Genomic DNA, 23,036 nt, shown 5'->3' with positions numbered 1-23,036 from the left:
TCTCTCTCGCAGAGCGCATAAAATTCGCTGTGCGAATAAATTACTGCGTTATAAAATCATCTAGTCGCATAGCGCACCTCAGCTGTGCGCTGTGCGAATAGAGCGTCAGAACTCATTCCCAAACATCTTAGCACTTTCTCTCCACACTCAAACTTAACAATTATAAAAACACAATTAACAAACACAAATATATACAAACATGTGCTAGGGTGCCTCCTAGCAAGCGCTTCTTTAACGTCACTAGCTTGACCCAGAATCTCATGGTTCAGAGAAATTAATAATTGTGGTGAGGCGTTCAACCTCACCACCCAAATAAAGTTTCAATCTCTGGCCATTAACAATCCAGCTTCTATTTGAATTCTCAGAATTTGGATCCATTAGTTCAATAGCACCATAAGGCTTGACTGCCTTTATCACAAAGGGACCAGACCATTTAGATTTCAACTTACCTGGAAACAGTTTGAATCTGGAATTGAATAACAATACCTGTTGTCCAGGTTGGAAATCTCTCTTGATCAGCTTTTTGTCATGGTACACCTTGATCTTTTCTTTGTATTTTCTTGATGAATCATAGGCAGTCAACCTCATTTCCTCTAGCTCTTGCAATTGAAGCTTCCTTTTACCTGCACACAGAGAAGCATCAAAGTTAAGAAATTTTAAAGCCCAGTATGCTTTATGTTCCATCTCAACAGGGAGATGGCATGACTTGCCATAGACTAATTGGTAGGGTGTTAGCCCTACAGGAGTCTTCAAGGCAGTCCTATAAGCCCACAGGACATCATCTAATTTTGCTGCCCAATCCTTTCTTGAAGATGATACTGTCTTTTCCAGGATTCTTTTTATCTCCCTGTTGGAGACTTCAGCTTGACCATTGGTCTGTGGATGATACGGTGAAGCAACTCTATGCCTCACATCATAATGTTTCAAGACCTTGGCCAACTGGGAGTTACAGAAATGTGATCCTCCATCACTTATGAGGATCCTAGGTACACCAAATCTACAGAAGATTTGCCTCTTGAGAAATTTGACAACAGTCTTGGCATCATTCTTCTGGCATGCTGCAGCTTCCACCCACTTACTGACATAATCCACTGCTACTAAAATATATTCGTTGTTGTAGGAAGAAGGTAGTGGTCCCATAAAGTCCATTCCCCAACAATCAAATATTTCAACTTCTAAAATTGCCTGCAGTGGCATCTCATGTCTCTTTGATATGCTTCCTGTTCTTTGGCATCTGTCACACCCTCTAGCATGAGCATGTGCATCTTTGAACAAGGTAGGCCAAAAGAAACCAGATTGAAGCACTTTGGCGGCGGTCCTTTCTCCATTAAAGTGACCTCCATATGGCGAATTATGACAATGCCATAGGATTCCAGCAGCTTCCTCTGCTGTAACACACCGCCTAAGTAAGTGGTCAGCACCCAGTTTGAAGAGATAAGGATCATCCCAAAGATATTCTTTGGAATCACGTAGAAACTTCTTCTTTTGCTGCCAAGTCAAGTCATCAGGGAGAATTCCTGCAGCCTTAAAATTAGCCATATCTGCAAACCATGGCCTCTGTTGTATGAGCATCAGACGCTCATCAATGAACTCTCCCTTTATTTCTCCCTCTTTATCAGTCACCTCAGAGTTAAGAAGGCGAGACAAATGATCAGCAATTACGTTCTCACTCCCCTTCTTATCTTTGATTTCCAAATCAAATTCCTGTAACAATAAAACCCATCTTATGAGACGTGGCTTTGAGTCAGATTTTGCCAGTAAATATTTGATGGCTGAATGGTCAGTGTATATGATAACTTTAGACCCTATCAAATAAGGTCTAAACTTTTCAAGAGCATACACAATTGCCAAAAATTCCTTTTCAGTGGTGGCATAATTCAATTGTGCCTCATTCAGAACTTTGCTGGCATAATGAATAACATGAAAAATCTTGCCACGTCTCTGTCCCAAAACAGCCCCAATAGCATAATCACTAGCATCGCACATTAACTCAAAATTTTGAGTCCAGTTTGGTGCGACTACAACAGGGGCCGATATCAACTTCTCTTTCAATACTTCAAAAGCTTTCTGACACTCCCCATCAAATTCAAATGGAGTGTCCTTCACAAGCAAATTACAAAGGGGTTTAGCTATCTTGGAGAAATCTTTTATGAATCTTCGGTAAAAACCAACATGTCCAAGAAAGCTCCTTACCCCTTTTACATTCATAGGAGGTGGTAACTTTTTAATCACATCAACTTTTGCTTGATCTACACCTATTCCCCGGGATGAGATCTTATGTCCTAAGACAATTCCCTCACGAACCATAAAGTGACATTTTTCCCAATTTAGAACAAGGTTCGTGGCAATGCATCTCTTCAAAACTACATCCAGGTTCTCTAGGCATAAATCATATGATTTTCCAAAAACTGAGAAATCATCCATGAAGACTTCAATGCAATTCTCTACCAAATCAGAAAAAATGGCTAGCATGCAACGTTGGAATGTAGCAGGAGCATTACAGAGACCAAAAGGCATCCTTCGGTATGCGAACACACCAAAGGGACAAGTGAAAGCGGTCTTTTCTTGGTCCTCTGGATTCACTACTATTTGATTGTATCCTGAATACCCATCCAGGAAGCAATAATAAGCTTGTCCTGCTAGCCGTTCCAACATTTGATCCATGAAAGGGAGAGGAAAATGGTCTTTCCTGGTGGATTGATTTAATTTTCTGTAATCAATACACATTCTCCACCCTGTGACTGTTCTTGTAGGAATTAATTCATTCTTATCATTCTGAACAACAGTCATACCCCCTTTCTTAGGAACAACATGTACAGGACTCACCCAAGCACTATCAGAGATAGGATATATCATTCCTGCTTCAAGCAATTTAAGCACTTCCTTTCTCACCACCTCTTTCAAAGTAGGATTCAACCTTCTCTGTGGTTGTGCTATGGGCTTATAGTCCTGTTCCATCATGATCTTATGCATGCAGTAGGTTGGACTTATGCCTTTCAAATCAGAAATATGCCAACCTATTGCCTTTTTATTCTCTTTCAAGATTTTCACTAATTTTTTCTCCTCACTGTTTGATAGAGAATTGCTTATGATCACTGGCTTCTTAGAATTTTCTTCTAAAAACACATACTTGAGATGATCAGGAAGCACTTTTAATTCCATTTTTTTCTGATCATCCAAGTCAGCCTTTCCCAATTTTTCCACTCTCACATCAGTGAAATTCTCTTCTTTTAATTTTTCTAGATGTTGTGAAATCTCCTCCACTTCAGATTCTTCTTCAACAGTCAGCTCTTCACAAGCATCAACCAATACACGCTCTAAAGGAGATTTCACATACATCTGATTTTTTACAGTCTCAACTACATCATCCAGTAATTCAACTCTGAAACAGTTCCCTTTATCTTTTGGATGTTGCATAGCCTCCACAACATTAAAAGTTACTGTTTCATCATGTAGCCTCACCTTCAAATGACCATCATCAACATCAATTATGACTCTTGCAGTTTTCATGAAAGGTCTACCCAATATAAGGGGAACTTCAGTATCCTCCTCCATGTCAAGAATAACAAAATCTACTGGAAAAGTAAACTTATCAACTTTCACCAGTACGTCTTCAATAACTCCATATGGGTATTTTAAAGACCTATCTGCTAATTGTAGAGTCATCCTTGTTGGTTTTACTTCCATGTCTCCTATTTTCTTTAACATAGACAAAGGCATCAAATTAATGCTTGCTCCTAAGTCTATCAATGCTTTTCCAATAGGGAGTTTTCCAATTGTGCATGGAATAGTAAAACTTCCAGGGTCTTTGAATTTTGGTGGTAGAAGTTTTTGGATGATGGCGCTACAATTCCCTTGCACCTCTATTGTTTCTTCCTCAATATACTTTCTCTTCTTGGTCAACAGATCTTTCATGAATCTAGCATAAGAGGGCATCTGTTGAAGTGCTTCAGAAAAGGGAATTGTAATTTCCAGCTTGTTGAAGAGAGCCATAAATCTAGAAAATTGACTTTCTTTTTCCTTTCTAGAATATGTCTTTGGGTACGGTAAAGGATTCACAATCTGTTTTCCTTTTTGGCTCTCTTCAATTTTTTTATTTTTATCTTTCTGCTCTTCCACTTCTTCTTCTTTATCTTTCTGTTCCTCATTTAACTTTTCCTCTTGATCCTCTTTCCTCACAACTACACTGTCTAACACTTTACCACTCCTTGTTGTTATAGCTTTACAGTGCTCTTTTGGATTTGGTTCAGTGTTAGCTCCAAATGTATTTACAGGCTTTTCTTCCAGTTTCTTGGCCAACTGACCCATTTGAACTTCTAAATTTCTTAGAGATGCATCTGTGCTCTTTTGATTTGATATGGACATCTGCATAAATTGTTGAAGAGTTTCTTCCAATTTTGATGTCCTATCAGAAAGAGTGGGTTGTTGTTGAAACTGTGGAGGTGGTCTACTGGAACTAGCCTGACCCATGCTAGGATGAGGTCTCCATCCTTGATTATAATTTCCATAATTGCCTTGACGGCCTTGATTTCCCATGTAATTGACCTCTTCCTTAGCATTGGTGAGAATAGCACACTGTCCATTTTGGTGCTCTCCACCACACAGTTCACACCCTTGCACAGTATGTTGTGCCTGTGATACATTTTGAATTTGTAGTTGTGATACCTTTTTCATCAGAGACTCAAGCTGTTGAGTCATAATTTTATTTTGGGCTACTAAGGCATCTTGGGATTGCAACTCAAACATTCCCTTCTTTTGATTTTGTCCTCTCTCACATTGAATATCAAATTCACTAGATGCCATATTTTCAATAATTTCATGAGCTTCATCAGGTGTCTTCCACCTAATGTTACCTCCTGCTGAGGCATCTAGCATCAATTTTGTGTGAGATTTTAACCCTCCTAAGAACAGGTTCAATTGAGTGGGGACATCAAATCCATGTATGGGAGTCTTTCTTAACAATCCCTTAAACCTATCCCATGTCTGACTCAAAGTCTCTTCAGGTTCCTGTTGAAAAGAGGATATCTCTTGCTTGCCTTTGTTTATTTTTGATTGAGGGAAATACTTCTGCAAAAACTTTGACACAACGTCATCCCAACCTGTCAGACTTCTCTCAGGAAAAGAATTTAACCATTTCTTGGCATTGCCTGCCAAGGAAAATGGAAAAAGACTAAGTCTGATTGCATCCTCTGACACATTCAACATTTTCACAGTGTTGCAATATTCATTAAAAATTGCCAGATGATCATAGGGATTTTCGTGTGACAATCCTGAAAACTGATTACTTTGAACAAGATGTATCAATGCTGGCTTCATTTCCATGTTAGCTGCAATTATCACAGGTTTGGCTATACTGTTGAAAGATGTAGGTACAGTCACTGAAGCATAATCTTCCAACGTACGCCTTCTTTGTTCATTATTCTCGTTTTCCTCCATCTTTTTACCCTCTCGGTCAGATGAAGAATAAGCGTTTGAAGACAAGCTGGATTCTCTAGCTTCTTTTTTTTTATTTTCTTTTCTACGCCTACTATTATTTCTACGGGCTGTCCTTTCAATCTCAGAATCAAACAATAAATCCTCAGATTTTGTTCTGCGTGGCATGCAGAACAAAAATCTCCAATGACAAACCCAAGAAATAACAACAGGAACAAAACACAATATATACAGATACACAGAAAACTAAAACAATGAATTTACAGAGATAGGAACAAAATTGAAATTGATAAACAACTAATTGAAATAACAAAACAATCAAATTCCCCGGCAGCGGCGCCAAAAACTTGATAACTTTTTGGCAAGTATACCAAATCGTTCCAAGTAATACAGTGATAAGTAAAGTATCGTTCTCCTCAGGGAATTTGTGGTACGTTATTCAATTAAAATTTATTTATCAAAATCAATTGAACAACAAAATATAGGTGAATTAACAGTTTCAAGCTAGATGACAATTTAAAATTGAAATTAAAATTTAAAGAAAACTTCATTGGAATTGACTTCATGACCACATTACAGTGACTAATCTGAGCAATATAACTTGCGGTCACACATCAACATCACAATATCTTGGTTTAATTCCTTAAAACAAGTTCTAAAGAATTATGTTCAATTCTTAATTCCTTAAGTAAGTAAACATAAACTTTGCATTAAGAACGATGTTATTGATGACCAGGAGAATTGAAACTATTCCTAGCATCTTTCCTTCTGGTTGCTTTTCTTGCGTTAATACTCAAATTTACTTCCCAGTACAATTTAAATATAAAAACAAGTTTATTTTACTTCCGTAAAATAAAATAAAAAGTAAACAAGAAAAGCATACGAACACAATTTATATTGAACAGGAAAGATTACATCAAATGTCAGCCATTACAGTCAATTCCAACGAATAAAAGTTTAGCCTATCCTAGACATCACAAACATACTCATTTCTGCAATTCCTTGCATGATGTGCAGTCTTGATGTCTTCAGAGAGGTCTCCTGATGGTCTCCAGAGCAGTTCTTCTCCAAAAATTCTATTTTCCAGTCTCCTCTCTATCCTTCAAAGCACGTCTTTTAAGAGACAGTTTATTTCTCATAAAACTGCTCCATTCGCTCAGCGCACAGAAGCAGATTCGCTGTGCGAATTAAAATTAATTCAGCACTCAACTGCACCAACTCGCTAAGCGCACAGCCTCTGATGCGCTGTGCGAATTCAAGACTTGAAATCTCCAAACTGGCATGATTCGCTCAGCGAACCAATGGTGGTGCGCTGTGCGAATGTATTCTCCTGGCTCTGCGAATTTTGCTTATGCTATGCGAGAATTGGCTGACAATTTCACTTTTGTACAACTTTTCCTGAACAATAATTTACAACACAATCTACTTCCTATTACGACTTTTCACTGAGTAATAACATGAATAATTACAAAATTGAGATCCTTTATAAGTGTCAAAACATCTGTTTTTCACACTTATCAATTCTTACCCTTATCTATGCTGCAAGATATAATGGAACCAAACTGATTGGCAGATTATCACTGTCATTACCATTAGTTTGTTTCAAAAGATTCATCAAAGCCTGGTATTGTTGTTGTGGCAGTCTAAAATCTTGTTCTTCTGCAACAGAATCACGCTTTGATTCTTGAGTTGTGTCAACATTGTTCACAGTGGTCCCTTGTTGTATGTCTTATATCCAGGTGGGAAGCCATGCTTTTTGTAACAAATATCAATAGTGTGACCATTCCGACCACAAAAAGAACAAACCTTCTTAACGTATTTTGCATTCTTGCTGTCAGTGTTGTTATTTCCTAGGAAACCATGCTTTCTGAAGTACACAGACTCGGTATGACCAGTACTTTTGCAATAGCTGCATGTAATAGTGGTGCTATTGATCTTAACCTCAGTTCCACTCAGAAAACTGTTTCCAGCAATCTGCCTCTCCTGCAAAACCACATAAGAAAATAACTTTGAAATGGGAAGAATGAAAGGGGAAGAAGAAAAAAAACAAGAAAAAGGAGAAAGAAAGGAAGAAGAAAGAAGAAAATAAATCAGAGTGATGCACTGTAGAGCTCTGATACCGTCTTAATAAACCTGATTCTAATCAGCAAGAGCGTGATTGATGATGCAGCATAAGGGATGAATGATGGTGGACATCGTGAACATGAAGGAAGAAAGATGTTGGATAAAAACAAAAATGGGACCCATCCACATGCTGAAAAGAAGGGTCAATATTTTCATATATCATATATTGAGGAAGAATATCTTCCACCTTCGCTAAAGCTCCATAAATTGCTCCAATGTACCAACCATGTTTCTTGTCCTTTCTTCCTTCCTTCATTATAAAATGAATGCAAAATGTGCAGCAAAACACAACTCACCAAGAATTCAAGAGGAGAAAGAGAGAAAGCCACGGGTACTACCGTGAAAGAGAAACATCACCAAGAGGTGAAAGACACTGTGTAGTAGAAACTGTGAGTGTGAAAAAGAGAGTTTTTTTGTATACCATCCGAGAGGGTGAGATTTATTGAGACATCCTCAGAGAGTGAGAGAAATATTGTAATCCTACTTTCATGGTGGAGATAATTTTCTAGACTAGGTCCCGTGGTTTTTTCCGAGAGGATTTTCCACGTTAAAATTTGCGGTGTTATTTTTTCCTACGCATACACTTTTATTTTTACGCTTCCGCATAGTGCCCATTTTGGGTTAGCAGAGGAGGGAACAAATACCGCTGTTTCCCAACAGTGGTATCAGAGCGACCAGTTCGAAAAAGTCAGAATCCTGTGAAACTCAAGATGGAAGGAGACATGTTCAAGCTAACTGCGGATAATTACTCCTACTGGAAGCCGATGATGGAAGATCATCTATACTACAAGGATTTGTATGAGCCGATCACAAATCCAGAAATTCTAGAAGGGAAGACCAAAAAAGATTGGGAGATTCTGAATCGTAAAACAGTGACTATGATTCGGAAATACATCGACAAAAGCTTGTTTGAGCATGTATCGACTTATACCGATGTGTATGAGTTATGGACAAAGCTTGAATCTATGATTCAAAAGAAGACTCCGAGAAATAACGCTCACCTTGTCAGGTGACTCGTAAAGTTGGAGTATTCTGACGACCAGAATATGATCGAGCATCTCAACACCTTCAAAGGTATTGTGAACCAATTAATGAAGGTAGATATGAAGATAGATGACGAGTTACAAGCTCATCTACTCCTTAGTTCTCTACCGGAGAGTTGGGACACATTGGTGGTCACTCTCAATAACTCAACACCAAATGAAAAGCTCAGGCTGGATAACATTACAGACAGTTTCCTGAATGAAGAGTCCAGAAGGAAAGAAAGAGGAATGAGTAGTCACTCATAAACGTTGTTGAGAATACAGGAAGGAGTGAACACAAAAGCAAAGGAAAACGTGAAAAATCATGAGGAAGATTCAAGTCTCGTTCCAAAGGTTTGACATGCTTTTATTGTGGAAAAGATGGCCACAAGAAGCAAAAATGTAGATTCCTGAAAAGAGATCAGAAGAATGGAACTATACACCCTGATGTGGTAGATCCAAAAAGAAGTTGGAAGAAAAGACCACAATAGCGGTGATATCAAATGATGAGAATGTGTTCCTTATCACTGAGGTAAACTATCCAAATACTGCTTTTGATGACTGCACTTGGATAATAGATATCGGAGCATCTTTCCATGTTACTCCTCATGAGGGATTCTTCTCATCCTATCAAAAAGGAGACTTTGGAATATTGAAGATGAGTAATCATGGCACAAGCAAAATTGTGGGCATAGGAGAAGTGACTTTGACGACAGAAAATGGAAACAAACTTGTGCTGAAGGAGGTAAGACATGTGTCAGAAATGCGACTAAACCTTATCTCAGTCAGTAAGCTAGATGATGCTGGAATGAACAACCAGTTTGGAGATGGAAAATGGAAACTTAGCCGAGGAAGCATGATTGTTGCTCGTGGAAAAAAGGAAGGCTCTTTGTATGTCATACAAGGAAAGATATGCAAAGGAGAGACAAATGTTGCTCAAGAAGAAAGTAAGGAGTAGTGGCACAAAAGACTGGGCCACATGAGCGATAAAGGATTATAGATCATTGCGAAAGATCATCTCCAGAGTATAAAAGGACAACCACTTGAATTATGTGAAGACTGCCTAGCAGGTAAGCAGCACATAGTATCTTTCCATAAATATGATAATAGAAAAAGAAGAGAGCATATTTTGGATCTTGTGTATTCAGATGTTTATTCAACATACAAAAGGTCCCTTGGTGATGCTCAATATTTTGTTACCTTCATTGATGACCACTCTAGAAAATTGTGGGTCTATCCTTTGAAGAGTAAAGATGAAGTTCTACAAATCTTCAAGGAGTTTCATGCCCCAGTTGAACGTGAAACTGGTAGAAAGTTGAAATGCTTGAGAAGTAATAATGGTGGAGAGTATAGAGGTGCATTCGAGCACTATTGCAAGACTCATGGGATCAGACATGAGAAAGTACCTCCCAAGACACCTCAAATGAATGGCGTAGCTGAAAGATTTAACAGAACGATTGCCGAGAAGGTCAGAAGCATGTTGTCTCACGCAAAACTTCCCAAGTCATTCTGGGGGGAAGCCGTGTTAACAGCAACTCATTTGATCAACTTATCACCATCAAGACCATTAAACGGTAAGATACCAGAAGAAGTATGGTCCAGTAAAAAGGCCTCAATCGCAACTTGAGAGTCTTCGGATGTAAGGCATCAGTTCACATTCCGAAAGATGAAAGAGCAAAGCTCGATGCTAAGGCGAAAGAGTGCATATACCTTGGTTCTCCAAGAGATGAATTTGGTTTCAGATTATGGGATCCTGCAAACATAAAGATTGTTCGAAGCAGAGATGTGGTGTTCTTTGAAGATCAGACAATCCAAGACATCAAGAAAGTGGAGAAACCAATACTTAAGCTGATAATTGATCAAAGCCCTATTGTGATGAACAACTTAGGGGGAGAGACTAGTCAAGCTGAGACAAATCAGGAGTTACAACTTGATGAGATGGCTGAAGAAGCAGATCAACCTAATCTGACTGTAGAAGATCAAGCAATTGAGAATGCTCTACAACAAACCCAATTGAGGTGATCAACAAGGTAGAAGCAATCGTCAAGAAGGTATTTTTCAGATGAATATGTTAATTTTACTGATGAAGGTGAACCTCAAAGCTGTGTAGAAGCAATGGAGATGAAAGACAAAGACAAATGGTTGCAAGCCATGGAAGAAGAGATGCAATCCTTAAAGGAAAATCAGACTTATGATTTGGTAGAATTACCAAAAGAAAGAATAGCATTGCAGAACAAATGGGTGTTCAAGCTCAAGAATGAAGAAAACAACCCAAGCCTAAGGTACAAAGCACGAATTGTCGTGAAGGGGTGCAACCAGAAGAAATGAATAGACTTTGATGAAATATTCTCACCAGTAGTGAAGATGACATACATTAGAGCAATTCTCGGTATGGCAGCAACACTAGACCTGGAGATTGAACAACTGGATTTCAAAACAGCATTCTTACATGGAGACCTAGAGGAAGAAATTTACATGAAGCAACCAGAGGGTTTTGAAGAACCAGGCAAAGAACACTTTGTGTGTCGTCTGAAGAAAAGTCTCTATGGTCTGAAGCAAGCTCCAAGACAATAGTATAAGAAATTTGATTCCTTCATGATCCAACATAATTTCAGGAAGACCTCCGCAGACCATTGCATGTTTGTGAAGCATTATGAAAATGGTGAGTCCATCATACTTCTCTTGTATGTTGATGATATGTTGATTGTAGGGAAGGACAAAATTAAAATAGCTGCTCTCAAGAAGGCATTGAGTAAGTCTTTTGCCATGAAAGACCTGAGTGCAGTGAAGAAGATACTTGGAATGAAAATCTCCAAAGATCGTTCTAGAAGAATGATATGAATATCTCAAGAAGATTACATTGAGAAGATTCTCAAAAGGTTCAACATGCACAATGCCAAATCTGCTCGTGTTCCAATTGTTGGACATTTCAAACTCAAGCAAGTTGCAATATCCAAAGAATGAAAAAGAAAAAGTAGAAATGAACAAGGTACCCTACTCTTCTGCCGTGGGTAGCCTTATATATGCAATGGTTTGTATAAGACCAAATATTGGCCATGCTGTAGGAGTTGTGAGCAGATTCGTGTTAAATCCAGGAAAGGAGCATTGGGAAGCTGTTAAGTGGATACTAAGGTATCTAAGAGGATCTGTCAAAAGAAGCTTGTGTTTTTGCAATGGAGATTTAAAGCTAATCGGATATTCAAACTCAGACATGGATGGAGATGTCGATTCAAGGAAGTCAACATCTGGTTATCTGATTACTTTAGCAGGGGGAGCTGTTTCTTGGCAATCAAAGCTACAAAAATGTGTGACATTGTCTACTGTTGAAGCAGAGTATGTAGCGGTGACTGAAGCCTTTAAAGAGATGCTATGGATGAAGAATTTCCAAAGTGAATTAGGACATGATCAAGATGATTATGTGGTGAATTGTGATAATCAAAGTACCATTCATCTAACCAAGAACCCCATGTTCCATTCACGCTCGAAGCATATTGACGTCCGATATCATTGGATACGAGAAGCGTTGGATGAGAAGAAATTGAAGATAGAGAAAATCCATACAGACTTAAATTGGTCTGACATGATGACTAAGTCAATACCAACCAAGAAGGTTGAAGATTGTTGTCAAGGTGTTGATGTCGTGGTACCTTCCAACTAAAGACAGGATGCAATGATGGAATGAAGGATGGAATACCCATTTTGAGTTTTATGGGGGAGTTTTGTAGGAGAAAAACAAAAATGGGACCCATCCACATGCTGAAAAGAAGGGTCAATGTTTTCATATACCATATATTGAGGAAGAATGTCTTCCACCTTCGCTAAAGCTCCCTAAATTGCTCCAATGCACCAACCATGTTTCTTGTCCTTTCTTCCCTCATTCATTATAAAATGAATGCAAAATGTGCAGCAAAACACAACTCACCAAGAATGAAACGGTGAAGAAAGAATTCAAGAGGAGAAAGAGAGAAAGTCACGGGTACTACCGTGAAGAGAGAAACATCACCAAGAGGTGAAATACTCTATGTAGTAGAAACTGTGAGTGTGCAAAAGAGAGTTTTTTTGTATATCATCCGAGAGGGTGAGATTTATTGAGAGATCCTCAGAGAGTGAGAGAAACATTGTAATCTTACTTTCATAGTGGAGATAATTTTCTGGATTAGGTCCCGTGGTTTTTTTCGAGAGGATTTTTCACGTTAAAATTTCCGGTGTTATTTTTTCCTATGCATACACTTTTATTTTTACGCTTTCGCATAGTGTCCATTTTGGGTTAGCATAAGAGGGAACAAATATCGTTGTTTCCCAACAAAAAGAAAACTGATTACTTTGGGAGATAAACATTTTTTGTGTTTACAAAAGGGAGAAAACGAGGCATATATACATGCTTGAAAAAGAGAACTAAATGAACTACAAAACCGTCTTAACAGTGTAAGTGCTGGCAGCAAGGCTGGGTTGATTGTGGGCGCTCAACGATGACTTTGATCGGCTATTTTGACATATATTTAACTTTTTTTTTTGTTTATGATATGAGACGTGCACTTTAAATGTGTATGTATGTAGGTCTTGCTCTTATTTAATTTTTTCTTCTCCACATTTTTCTTTCTTTTTTTCTTCAACGTTCCATTATATAAAAACATCAAAATATTATTTTACATTAAAAGGATAAACAAAAATAAAAATATTAAAAAGAAGTAATATGTGTAACTTAAAAATAATTTAATACAATTTGGAATAAAATGGTACAAAGTAAAATAAATATATAATTAAAGTACATGAAATAAAAAGATATCTTAACCTTGTGTTTGAAAAAAAATTCAATAATTCCAAAAAATTGAAAATACATAATATATAAATTACTTTTAATTAATTTTGCTTTCTTTTGTTTGGATGGAATAATTTTTATATCTCAATTTTTTTTATAAAACAATTTAATTTATATTTAAGCCTTCGACTCTATTCTTGAGTTTGATTTGAGTTGGTTCGAATTTTGATATAGGACAATTAATCTCGACTTAACTTAAGCCTGAATCGATTGAACTTGATATTCGGCTCAAATTGAGTTTGCTTGACATTTAGTTTGGGTAGACTCAACTCGACCTTCATCCTAACCAACTAGACTTGAGTTTCCGTCTTGATTAACTTGGTTTAACTTTTTGCTTAGACCAACTTGACCCAACCTTCAACTCAGCATGATCTTGAGCCCAACTGACTTGGTTCGATCGTTGGTCTCAACCTTGTCAGCTTAACCTTCAACCTAGGCCACCATGATTCGACCTTTGGCTTTGGCCACCTCGCCTCGACCTTTTAGTTTAATCCATCTAAACCTAATCTTCGTCTCGAGTGGGCTTGACTCGACCTTTCACTCAGTTCGACTTTTGATTTATGCCAAGTTGAATTTTATATTCGATTTATTCTGAATTGACACAACCTTTGGTTTATGTCATATTGTTACATACTAACATGACTTAACCTTCAAGTTGAGGTGACTTTGGTCAAATTTCAGCTCAATCATTGGCCCATGCCTAGTTGACTCAACCTTTGGCTTTGACCAAAGGTCAAGTCAAGTCAATCTCATCTTATAGTTGAGCCAAGTCGGCTCGTGCTAGATGTTGAGATGATTCGGTTTTAGCTAAAAATTGATATAAGTTGAATTTTTGGATTTGTGAACTATTTTCCTTTTGACTAATAAGGAATTCTATATCTTTGTAGAATTTCAACTTCCTTCTTTTTTTTTGAGTGAATTTCAAATTTTATTAGTTTAGTTATTCTTAAAATTCCCCAATTTCAATTTCCTTCTTTTTTTAGTGAATTTCAAATTTTATTATTTTAATTATTTAAAATATTGTCTTAAAATTCCCTAATTTCAATTCTCTTTTATTTTCCTCGTTTAGACAAGTTATTTTACTTCAAAAAATTTTAAATTATGCAAATAAATGAATTACTCTTATAAATTGCCTCATCCAAATACAACATAAAAATCTAAATAAACTTTTCAAATATCAAACTAGTCAAATTCTTAAGAGATAATTAATATTGTTTTGGCAAAAACAAAAAGGATTTTTCAAATGAAAAAAAAAGTAAGAATAAGAATAAAAGAAATTTTTTATATCACCTGGTAAGTGAAGGGTTTAAGTTATTAAACACTTAAATTAAGATTTAGATATTTTCATTTGAAAAAAATATCAAATTATAAAAATATTAAGAAAAGAGGAGAAACAACATTCAAATATAATACATAAAAAATGTTTATTTTACGTACGTAATTTAACCATAATTACATAAAAGTTCTAACCGTTGAAAAATTATTTTGAAGATATGAATTGATTTTATGACATGTCAAACAATAGAAAAATATTAAATTACTATTGACTATTTTAATAATTTAAATGAAACGAGAATTAGGATGGAATGTGTATGAGAGTGAACATGAGAGCTAAGGTGAGACAATATGTATCTATATGCAAATCATATTTAGTTAATGTCAGGATTTTATTTGTCATCTCTATTAATAATATAGCTAGAGTTAGTTTAAAAATAATTTTATTTAATTAAAATATCAATATAATATTTATATAAAAATTAAATTTGATTTTAATTTAAAATTATTTTAATTTAAAAAAAATAAAACTGAATCAAATAAAAAAACATTTAAATTATAGTAAATATAAGATAATCATAGCCCAAACATTGAGATACAACATTATCACTACGGCATTTAACTTGATATATAGACAATTTGTTTTATGAATTAAATTAAAATAAAAATAAAAATAAAAATATAACAAAAAACAAAACTACGAACCGATTAAATTAAATTAATTTTTAAAAATTAAGATCTAATTGAATAAATAAAAAATTAGGAGAGCAATTTGAAATATTTTGATAAAAAATGGAAAACCCCAGTCCTGATCTTGATTTATACTATTTATTTTTGTTAAAGTTTTTCTATTTTACATTTACAAAACTTTGTTTTCAATTTACGTTAAATATATTATTTTCATTTTATGATGTTCCAGAAAGACTAATCAAGATAGTACACACTCATATAAATCGTGGATAAAAGATTTTTACAATTCTAAAAAATTAAAATATATAACATTTAAATTGCTTATAATTGAATTCTTTATATTTTAAAAATATTTTATTTAAAAAATAATAATTAAAATATCTTATATTTTAAACACAAAAGAAAATATCTTTTTTACCATATTATATGTCGTTCTTGATAATTATACAATTGTTTTTAGTTGTCAGCATACTTATTTCGTGTACTTTTAATTTATAAATTCGAAAACATTTTGATTATAAAATTTGTTTAAATAAAATGAAATAAACACTTATTATTAACGCTACTGGAAATGTTGCGATTTTCACTTTTTTTTTGTGGTAAAATTAATTAAAATATATTATTAAAATTTATATTGAATTTATAAAGAAATATATATATATATATATATATATATATATATATATATATATATATATATATATATATATATAAAGTCAATTATAAATAAATTTTATTATATTATAATTAAATAATAGGGATTCTAAATTTTGATCAAAATAAAAGAAAAATCATAATACAATATTTTAATTTTTATTTAAAATTATGATTATAACTATAAAATAAAAGCATTTCAATTTCTATGGATGGTTTTAATGGAAATTAAAAAGTTAATTAATGAATGTAAAGAAAGAAAAGTAAGAGAGGTGAAAAGGGTATGTAAAAAGTAATTATAAAAATACAACCTTAAAATGAAGATAAAATATCTATACAATTAGTTATATGAAGTTAATTTTTTCACGAAAATCATAATTTTAATTATAAAATAAAATAATTTCAATTTTATAAGCAGTTATTTTAGACAATAAAAACTAAAAATTTGATTAATAAATATAAAGATGTTAGGTAAGCTAAGATAACATAAGTATATAACAAGAAATAGATGTAAAATATAATTCTCATTATTAATTGTTATAAATTAGGGATATTGAAACGCCATCTATATATTATATTTAATTATCATAAATTTTAATTATATAAAAGCAAATGTATGTGATTCTATAAATAAAAATATCTTAAAACTTACAAAAAGAAAAAGAAAGAAGAAAGCACGTGTACAAATACTGTACCCTCTGTAAAACTCAGAATGGGGTTTATTGCTACGAAATTCCGTAAACATCCCCTTCCGTGCTAAAGCAACCCTTCTTACTGAAGTCACTGTTTGCTTCTTTCCATCACTCGTCTTCTTCCCCCTCTCCTTTATATACATTACAATTCTTGGTTTATGATTTTTTGCATCTCTTTCTTTCAACATGACTCTAATGACTACGCCTCCATTCGATGTAAAGGAATTATTTCTTTTTTTTCTTGTACTTTTCAATTCAATTCGATTGCATTCTTTATCCTGTTTTTGGTTCTATTTCTTTTCTTTTTTATTTTGCGGTTTGTCTGTGGGAAGATTGCTAGGGTTTTGACGTACATGTTTCATTTTGTTGCGTTGCATGAAGCGCCAAAAACCGCAGCCGCAACCGCAACCAGAGCCGCAGCAGCAGCCTGAGTCGCCGCAGCAGCCGCATGATGAGATTGAGGTTTCTCCCGGTCCTCAACCTATGGAAGGTAATTCTTGAATTTCGATAATGCTCATTGTTGAAGACTCAGTGAATGAGTGGTTGCATCACATTGAATTTATTATTTAATCATAATGTGTGAACTTGTGGGAATTGGCTGTTGCAATTCTTTATGAATGTTTAGAAAAAGGAATTCGAGTGAAATAGGGCGGCATTTTTGTAATGAGCTATGAAATGGAAAATTATTTTCTTATAGTGGGGCTGGTGACGATAGAGCTACATGCACTAAGGTTAGTGTGAGTGCGTAAAGGTTGGTTAGGTTGAATGAATGAACGTTATGAAAATTCAAGCAGTGACCTATGGTGATTTTGATGTCTTGTGTTGATTTTGTTATTAGGACTAGTGTTATGTGTTGTGAGGTAGCATTGAAGTTGCTATGTTTTTTGAGGTTTGAGTATAAGCTTTATTTTAAGTGGTGCTTCCTTTTGTTTGGGATGGATGGGTAAGGTAATTTTTGGGACTCTTTCTTCCACGTGGTTTGTGAAATTAACAAACTTTTATTTATTTATTTTTATTAATATTTGGTCTAACTGATTAGTCATCATGTTTGTTTATATTCTTATTATTTTGTATAGTGTTTCTTTACTTTTTAAATTTCAGCAGCAGAAAGCACGAGTATAGTGGCTGCTCCAACAATGGATGATACACCATCTGCGAAATTCACCTGGACCATTGACAATTTTTCAAAACTTCCTCACAAAGTCTTCTCTAATGTTTTCTGTGTAGGGGGCTTTAACTGGTATGTCCATTTCTACCCTTATCCATCGATGTCTAATGTTAATTACATGTGTGTGCGTGTCAAGTTATCCTTATTATGAATGTTGTTCTAACTGACATTAGTTTAAATGAGCAGGCGGGTACTTATCTTTTCAAAGGGGAACAGTGTTGACCATCTTTCAATGTATGTAGATGTTGCAGATGCAGCTAATTTGCCTTATGGTTGGAGTAAACATGCCCAACTCAGTTTGACTGTTGTTAATCAAATTCATAGTAACTTTTCAATAAGAAGAGGTAATATCGCTGCCGACCGTATTCTTTGAAAATTTTTCTCTTTTCCAAGTTGAATAAGTAAAATAACAAAAATTATATTCCTCTTTGTAATATGGGATATTATGTTTGTGAGAACTAGCATAGTGGTTCTGTTGTGGGCAGTTAATAATTTAAGGTAGAGATCTCTGTTGCAGACCTAAAAAATATTGGGGATTGGGTTTCTGTCAAATTGATGCCATCTCAGAATTATTCATTTAATTCATTTTAATTATTTGATGTGAATGAAGTTCCTGTTTTTCAATTTCATTTAAGAAGCAAACTGATGGACCTAGGGATTGTAGGCAGGCAATAAAATCATTTATTTTTTAATTGTTTGCTTGAAGTTATTGCAGATTATAATTTAATCAGGTCACCCTGATAAGATAATTTGGTGGAAGAAGAGACGATCAATTGAAATATGAATTGTTTGTAATTGATTAATCATTCCTGGTTTATGGTTTCATAGTTCTAGGGTCGATCATTCTATTATAGAACTGTCTCTCTTGTGTAGTCAAGACTCTTGACGAGACCGTGCTTTTCTTGCCATGAAATTCCTCTCAGCTGATGGCCTTTCTGGCTGTGTGACTTAGCTATCTTTCTAGCAATTCTCTTTTACTTCTCTAATATCCCTGAGTTGTTTTTCCAACTATTGTTTTTGGCGTAGCTCAATTTTTATGTTTTTTATTTACGGTTCAAGGGAGAGTATAAAAAAATCTGAGAAATATCTTATGATTTTATTTTTATATCTTTAGTGTTTTGGAGATTTGGTACTGCGACTCTGAAGCCCAAGTGAAATCCACTATGCTCAACACTTCCCACACTTCTATTTTTCAAATGTTATAGGCATTATGGAGAACATGATGGGTCTGGTCCTTATGGTTATTGGATGTGTTTCTCTCCTTTCTGATTTGTTTGAAGTTCTGTCCAATTTCATTCCAACATGGGTGGGTTTTTCACTTGTTACTTAAGAATTGTTTTTAATTATTTATGATATAATAATAACATAATAATATTAATAATAATAATAAAAATAATAGCATTAAAAAAATAGAAAGAAACTATTTAAAGCATAATATAGTATATAGTAAACCAAATAATCTAGTAAACTTAATAAAACATATTATCTAATATGATAAATTAAAAATTAAAATGAAAAATAATTGTAATGAAAATGTATAATAAACCACTTAGTACTAGTAATAAAAACTAACTAAAACATAATATATAATACAATAAGCTAAATTATAGAAAATTATAAATAATGTATTAGTATACATGAAAATCTTATGAGTTAGTAAAATAAAAGTTCTGTTTTACCATTATTATTTTAAAAAATATTAATATATATATATATATATATATATATATATATATATAATAAAATAATAAATTAAAAAGAATATAAAATATTGTTAAGCAATAATATAGTTATAGTTATATAATACAAACTAAATATTTATATACGTATATTTGAAAGCTAATATATATTAGAGGTTCTTTGAACTGGTAAAAAAATTCAGAAGTGGTTATCCTGCTACTTCTATTGACTACTATGATCGAATTTATGTTTTTTAAAGTAAAATTACATTTTATTACTAATGATTATTAGTGGACGAGATTTATATATTATTCATATATATATATATATATATATATATATATATATATATGAATAAGAGTAATGAATATGTATAAAATTATTAGAATAATAGTCATCTCACCATTTGCGATCCTGTCTAGATTTTACCAACATTATTCAAAATATTCTCTAGTTGTCTAACATGTTTTATATATTTTTCAATAGAAGTAGTATTTTTCTTAAATTTGACAACTAAACATGGTTTTGTCGAAATAGAAAATCTAAAAGTGAAAATCTTTTTCAAGAAATATAAATAGAAGATGAAGCAACTGGTGTTTCTTCTTTTTAAATAAACTTTAGGGTCAGTGATGATGAAAGAATGACTACCATATCTTGTATTAAATTGTTTGGGGTGGTGATATGCTATGATTTCTTTATCCAATTGCCTACCTATTCTCTTATGTAGCATATTTTCTATCTCCAAGAGGGGGGCGGGGGATTAGAAGGCAGCATGATAGAGTAGTTGATCTCTTTCTTACTATCTCACCACTTGACCTCCATTATAACCACTGTCACCACCACTGCCACCACCTTCCTTGTCATCACTGTTCCTTTTTCGCCACCCTCACTGTCATCTTTGTCATAACAACTACCACCATTTTTAGTGCTACCATCTTATTATGGTCAATTTTTTCGAAGAGCCTGTATTAACTAGAGTACCACACTTTAGAATTTAGTTTTTTGGAGTTGAATTAAGTCTAAATCTACTATTAAAGATGGTATCAAAACCTATCCTAATAAGATTTGGTGAGCATATTGTACTCCCCTTATTAGACCATAGATCCCACATTAGCTAAAGATATGATCAAGTATATAAATGAGTGTAAATCTCATGATGTAAGTTAATTTTGTGAGGTTTAGTTAAACTTAAATTCACTTTTTAAGTTTTGTCATTGTCACCATTATCATTACTCTTGTCGCTACTATCACTATGGGCATCACTATTTTTTTTTTTAATTTTACTATAAAAGAAACAACTATTTCTGACAATTCTAGGAAAATAATTTATCTTCACATATAAAACCAAAAAAAACCTATTTTCACATATTCAATTATAACGATAGTAAGTATTATAGATTATTGAAATAATCTTTAAAAATAATCCAGTCTTCTGAACACATTGTTTCTTTACCAGATTTCTTTTTCTGATACTTAGGGAGGTTAGACAGTTAATTACTTACTGTAACAATCACTAAGTATTTCATTCTGTATGTGTTATTTTCATTTCAAATACCACCGTAATTTTTTATTTTTACTATGTTAGAAGTTTCTCTGGGTGAGTTTGTGCTAAGCTTGTTAGGTTATTCTGTTACTAAAAGTTGACATGGGTTGGTAGAATATTCTAGATTGTATTGGTAGGATGTAATTCCTGTGCATATTAGTAGGTCTACGGGGCAGATAAAAAAGGAAATTATCATCATTCAGAAAATATATTCTGTCTGTAACTAATTCTCTGCATCAAGTTTATTCTACAATTGGGCTTCCGTTTACAACATAGGATTTTTTCTTGGTTCCCTGAAAAATCCAAATCTATCACACAGTTATGTTGGATTTTGTTTCTTAGTTCTCTAATTTTAACTTGTTTTGTGTTATCCATAATGTCTTATCATCTACACTTTAGCTCCCTGTCATTTTCTTATTAAGAAAAATAAAGTTGATTGCTTTTCCATATTCCAGAATGTCATCATCAGTTCCATGCGCGTGAGTGTGATTGGGGTTTTCTTCATTTCATGCCACTTGCTCAATTGTATGATTCTGCTAGAGGTTATCTTGTGAATGATACATGTATAGTTGAGGCTGACATTACTGTACGTAAAGACATGGATTGGTCATATGACTCAAAAAAGGAAACTGGTTATGTTGGATTAAAAAACCAAGGAGCTACTTGTTATATGAATTCCCTGCTTCAAACACTGTACCACATTTCTTATTTTCGAAAGGTTAGCTGATTTATATACATTTGTAAGGTCTTATTTTTTAAAAAGGGCCAGCATTTATATTTGAAATCAGCTCATGTATAGAATTGCTTTTGCAGGCTGTGTACCATATGCCCACGACTGAAAGTGATTTGCCATCGAGGAGCATACATCTTGCATTACAGAGTTTGTTTTACAAATTGCAGTACAGTGACACTAGTGTAGCAACGAAAGAGTTAACCAAGTCTTTTGGATGGGATACATATGATTCATTCATGCAGCATGATGTCCAAGAACTTAATAGGGTTCTTTGTGAGAAGCTAGAAGACAAAATGAAGGTATTTAGTTATTTATAATAGTGTTTTATTGTTATGTCTTGTTAAAGTAGCTTTTACTCTGGATTTGTGTGCTTTTATTATGTTCTTGAGATTTTGTCTTTGACAGGGAACTGTTGTGGAAGGCACTATACAGAAATTATTTGAAGGCCACCATATGAACTATATTGAATGCATCAATGAGGATTATAAATCAACAAGAAAGGAGTCATTTTATGGTATGCATTTTTCTTTTAGGATGCTGCTATTTACCACACTATTCCATGTTATTGGACCTTATGGAATATTGGATATTTGATTACAGATCTTCAGCTTGATGTCAAAGGCTGTAAAGATGTGTATGCTTCTTTTGATAAGTTTGTGGAAGTGGAACGGCTTGAGGGTGATAATAAATATCATGCCGAGCACCATGGGTTACAGGTAAAATCTGAACCCTTGTGCTTTTTTATTTGCCTTTTATTATCAGGCTGAACTTCACTAATTGCATTGTTTTATAGATAAACATCTCTTTTGTACTGATCTTCCTCTATTTTGTTAACTGTATTTGCTTAGTAGTTACAGTTTCACTTGAATGATTTCTGAAGCTGTTATTATTATCGTTTTTATGTTCATTATCTGGATGATTGTTTTCGTGGAATGTGATTTTGATTACTCTTTCAGGATGCTAGGAAGGGTGTATTGTTCATTGATTTCCCACCTGTTCTACAGCTTCAGTTAAAACGGTTTGAGTATGATTTTATGCGAGACACTATGGTAAAGGTTGGTATTTAATTCAATAAGCAACAAAATATTCCTTACTTTGTGACTCTGTCATATTTTCTTTTTCTTCACTTTATAATATTATATTCCGATAGGACTTTTTACCATTCTTTCTTTGCTGGTTGCAGTTACAGATAAGCTTTTCTAT

The 23,036-nt window shown here is 34.0% G+C and overlaps 2 protein-coding genes across 6 annotated transcripts in view; one reads left to right on the top strand and one right to left on the bottom strand.

Annotated features, from left to right (window-relative positions):
- Window positions 1-258: 258 nt before the first annotated feature.
- LOC148191795 (uncharacterized) lies at window positions 259-8,172 on the bottom strand. The gene is made up of 6 exons (XM_088099964.1): window positions 8,140-8,172; window positions 7,240-7,416; window positions 4,148-5,679; window positions 3,862-3,955; window positions 1,381-2,964; window positions 259-876 (listed from the first exon to the last, which is right to left on the bottom strand). Exons 1-6 carry the CDS (start codon window positions 8,170-8,172, stop codon window positions 259-261), a joined length of 4,038 nt encoding a protein of 1,345 aa, XP_087956090.1.
- Window positions 8,173-16,742: 8,570 nt separating this feature from the next.
- LOC124844284 (ubiquitin C-terminal hydrolase 12-like) overlaps window positions 16,743-23,036 on the top strand; it is a 53,342-nt gene continuing 47,048 nt past the window's right edge. Inside the window, exons 1-9 of one of the 5 annotated variants that reach the window (XM_088100659.1) lie at window positions 16,743-16,925; window positions 17,091-17,199; window positions 17,811-17,949; window positions 18,064-18,221; window positions 21,556-21,818; window positions 21,914-22,132; window positions 22,239-22,347; window positions 22,434-22,549; window positions 22,790-22,888. In XM_088100659.1, coding sequence (XP_087956785.1) covers window positions 16,896-16,925; window positions 17,091-17,199; window positions 17,811-17,949; window positions 18,064-18,221; window positions 21,556-21,818; window positions 21,914-22,132; window positions 22,239-22,347; window positions 22,434-22,549; window positions 22,790-22,888 — 1,242 coding nt within the window. In that variant the 5' untranslated portion in view covers window positions 16,743-16,895. Of the gene's footprint in view, window positions 16,926-17,090; window positions 17,200-17,785; window positions 17,950-18,063; window positions 18,222-21,555; window positions 21,819-21,913; window positions 22,133-22,238; window positions 22,348-22,433; window positions 22,550-22,789; window positions 22,889-23,036 lie in introns of those variants that run through there. The other 4 variants (XM_047321191.2, XM_047321190.2, XM_047321189.2 and 1 more) reach the window with 4 other exon arrangements.

The sequence above is a fragment of the Vigna umbellata genome, chromosome 10 (assembly GCF_029865625.1).
Source record: "Vigna umbellata cultivar VRB3 chromosome 10, Vumbellata_1.0, whole genome shotgun sequence".
Taxonomy (NCBI): domain Eukaryota; kingdom Viridiplantae; phylum Streptophyta; class Magnoliopsida; order Fabales; family Fabaceae; genus Vigna; species Vigna umbellata.
The sequence above is the reverse complement of the archived record's forward strand: the minus strand, read 5'-3'. Positions and strand labels throughout refer to the sequence as shown.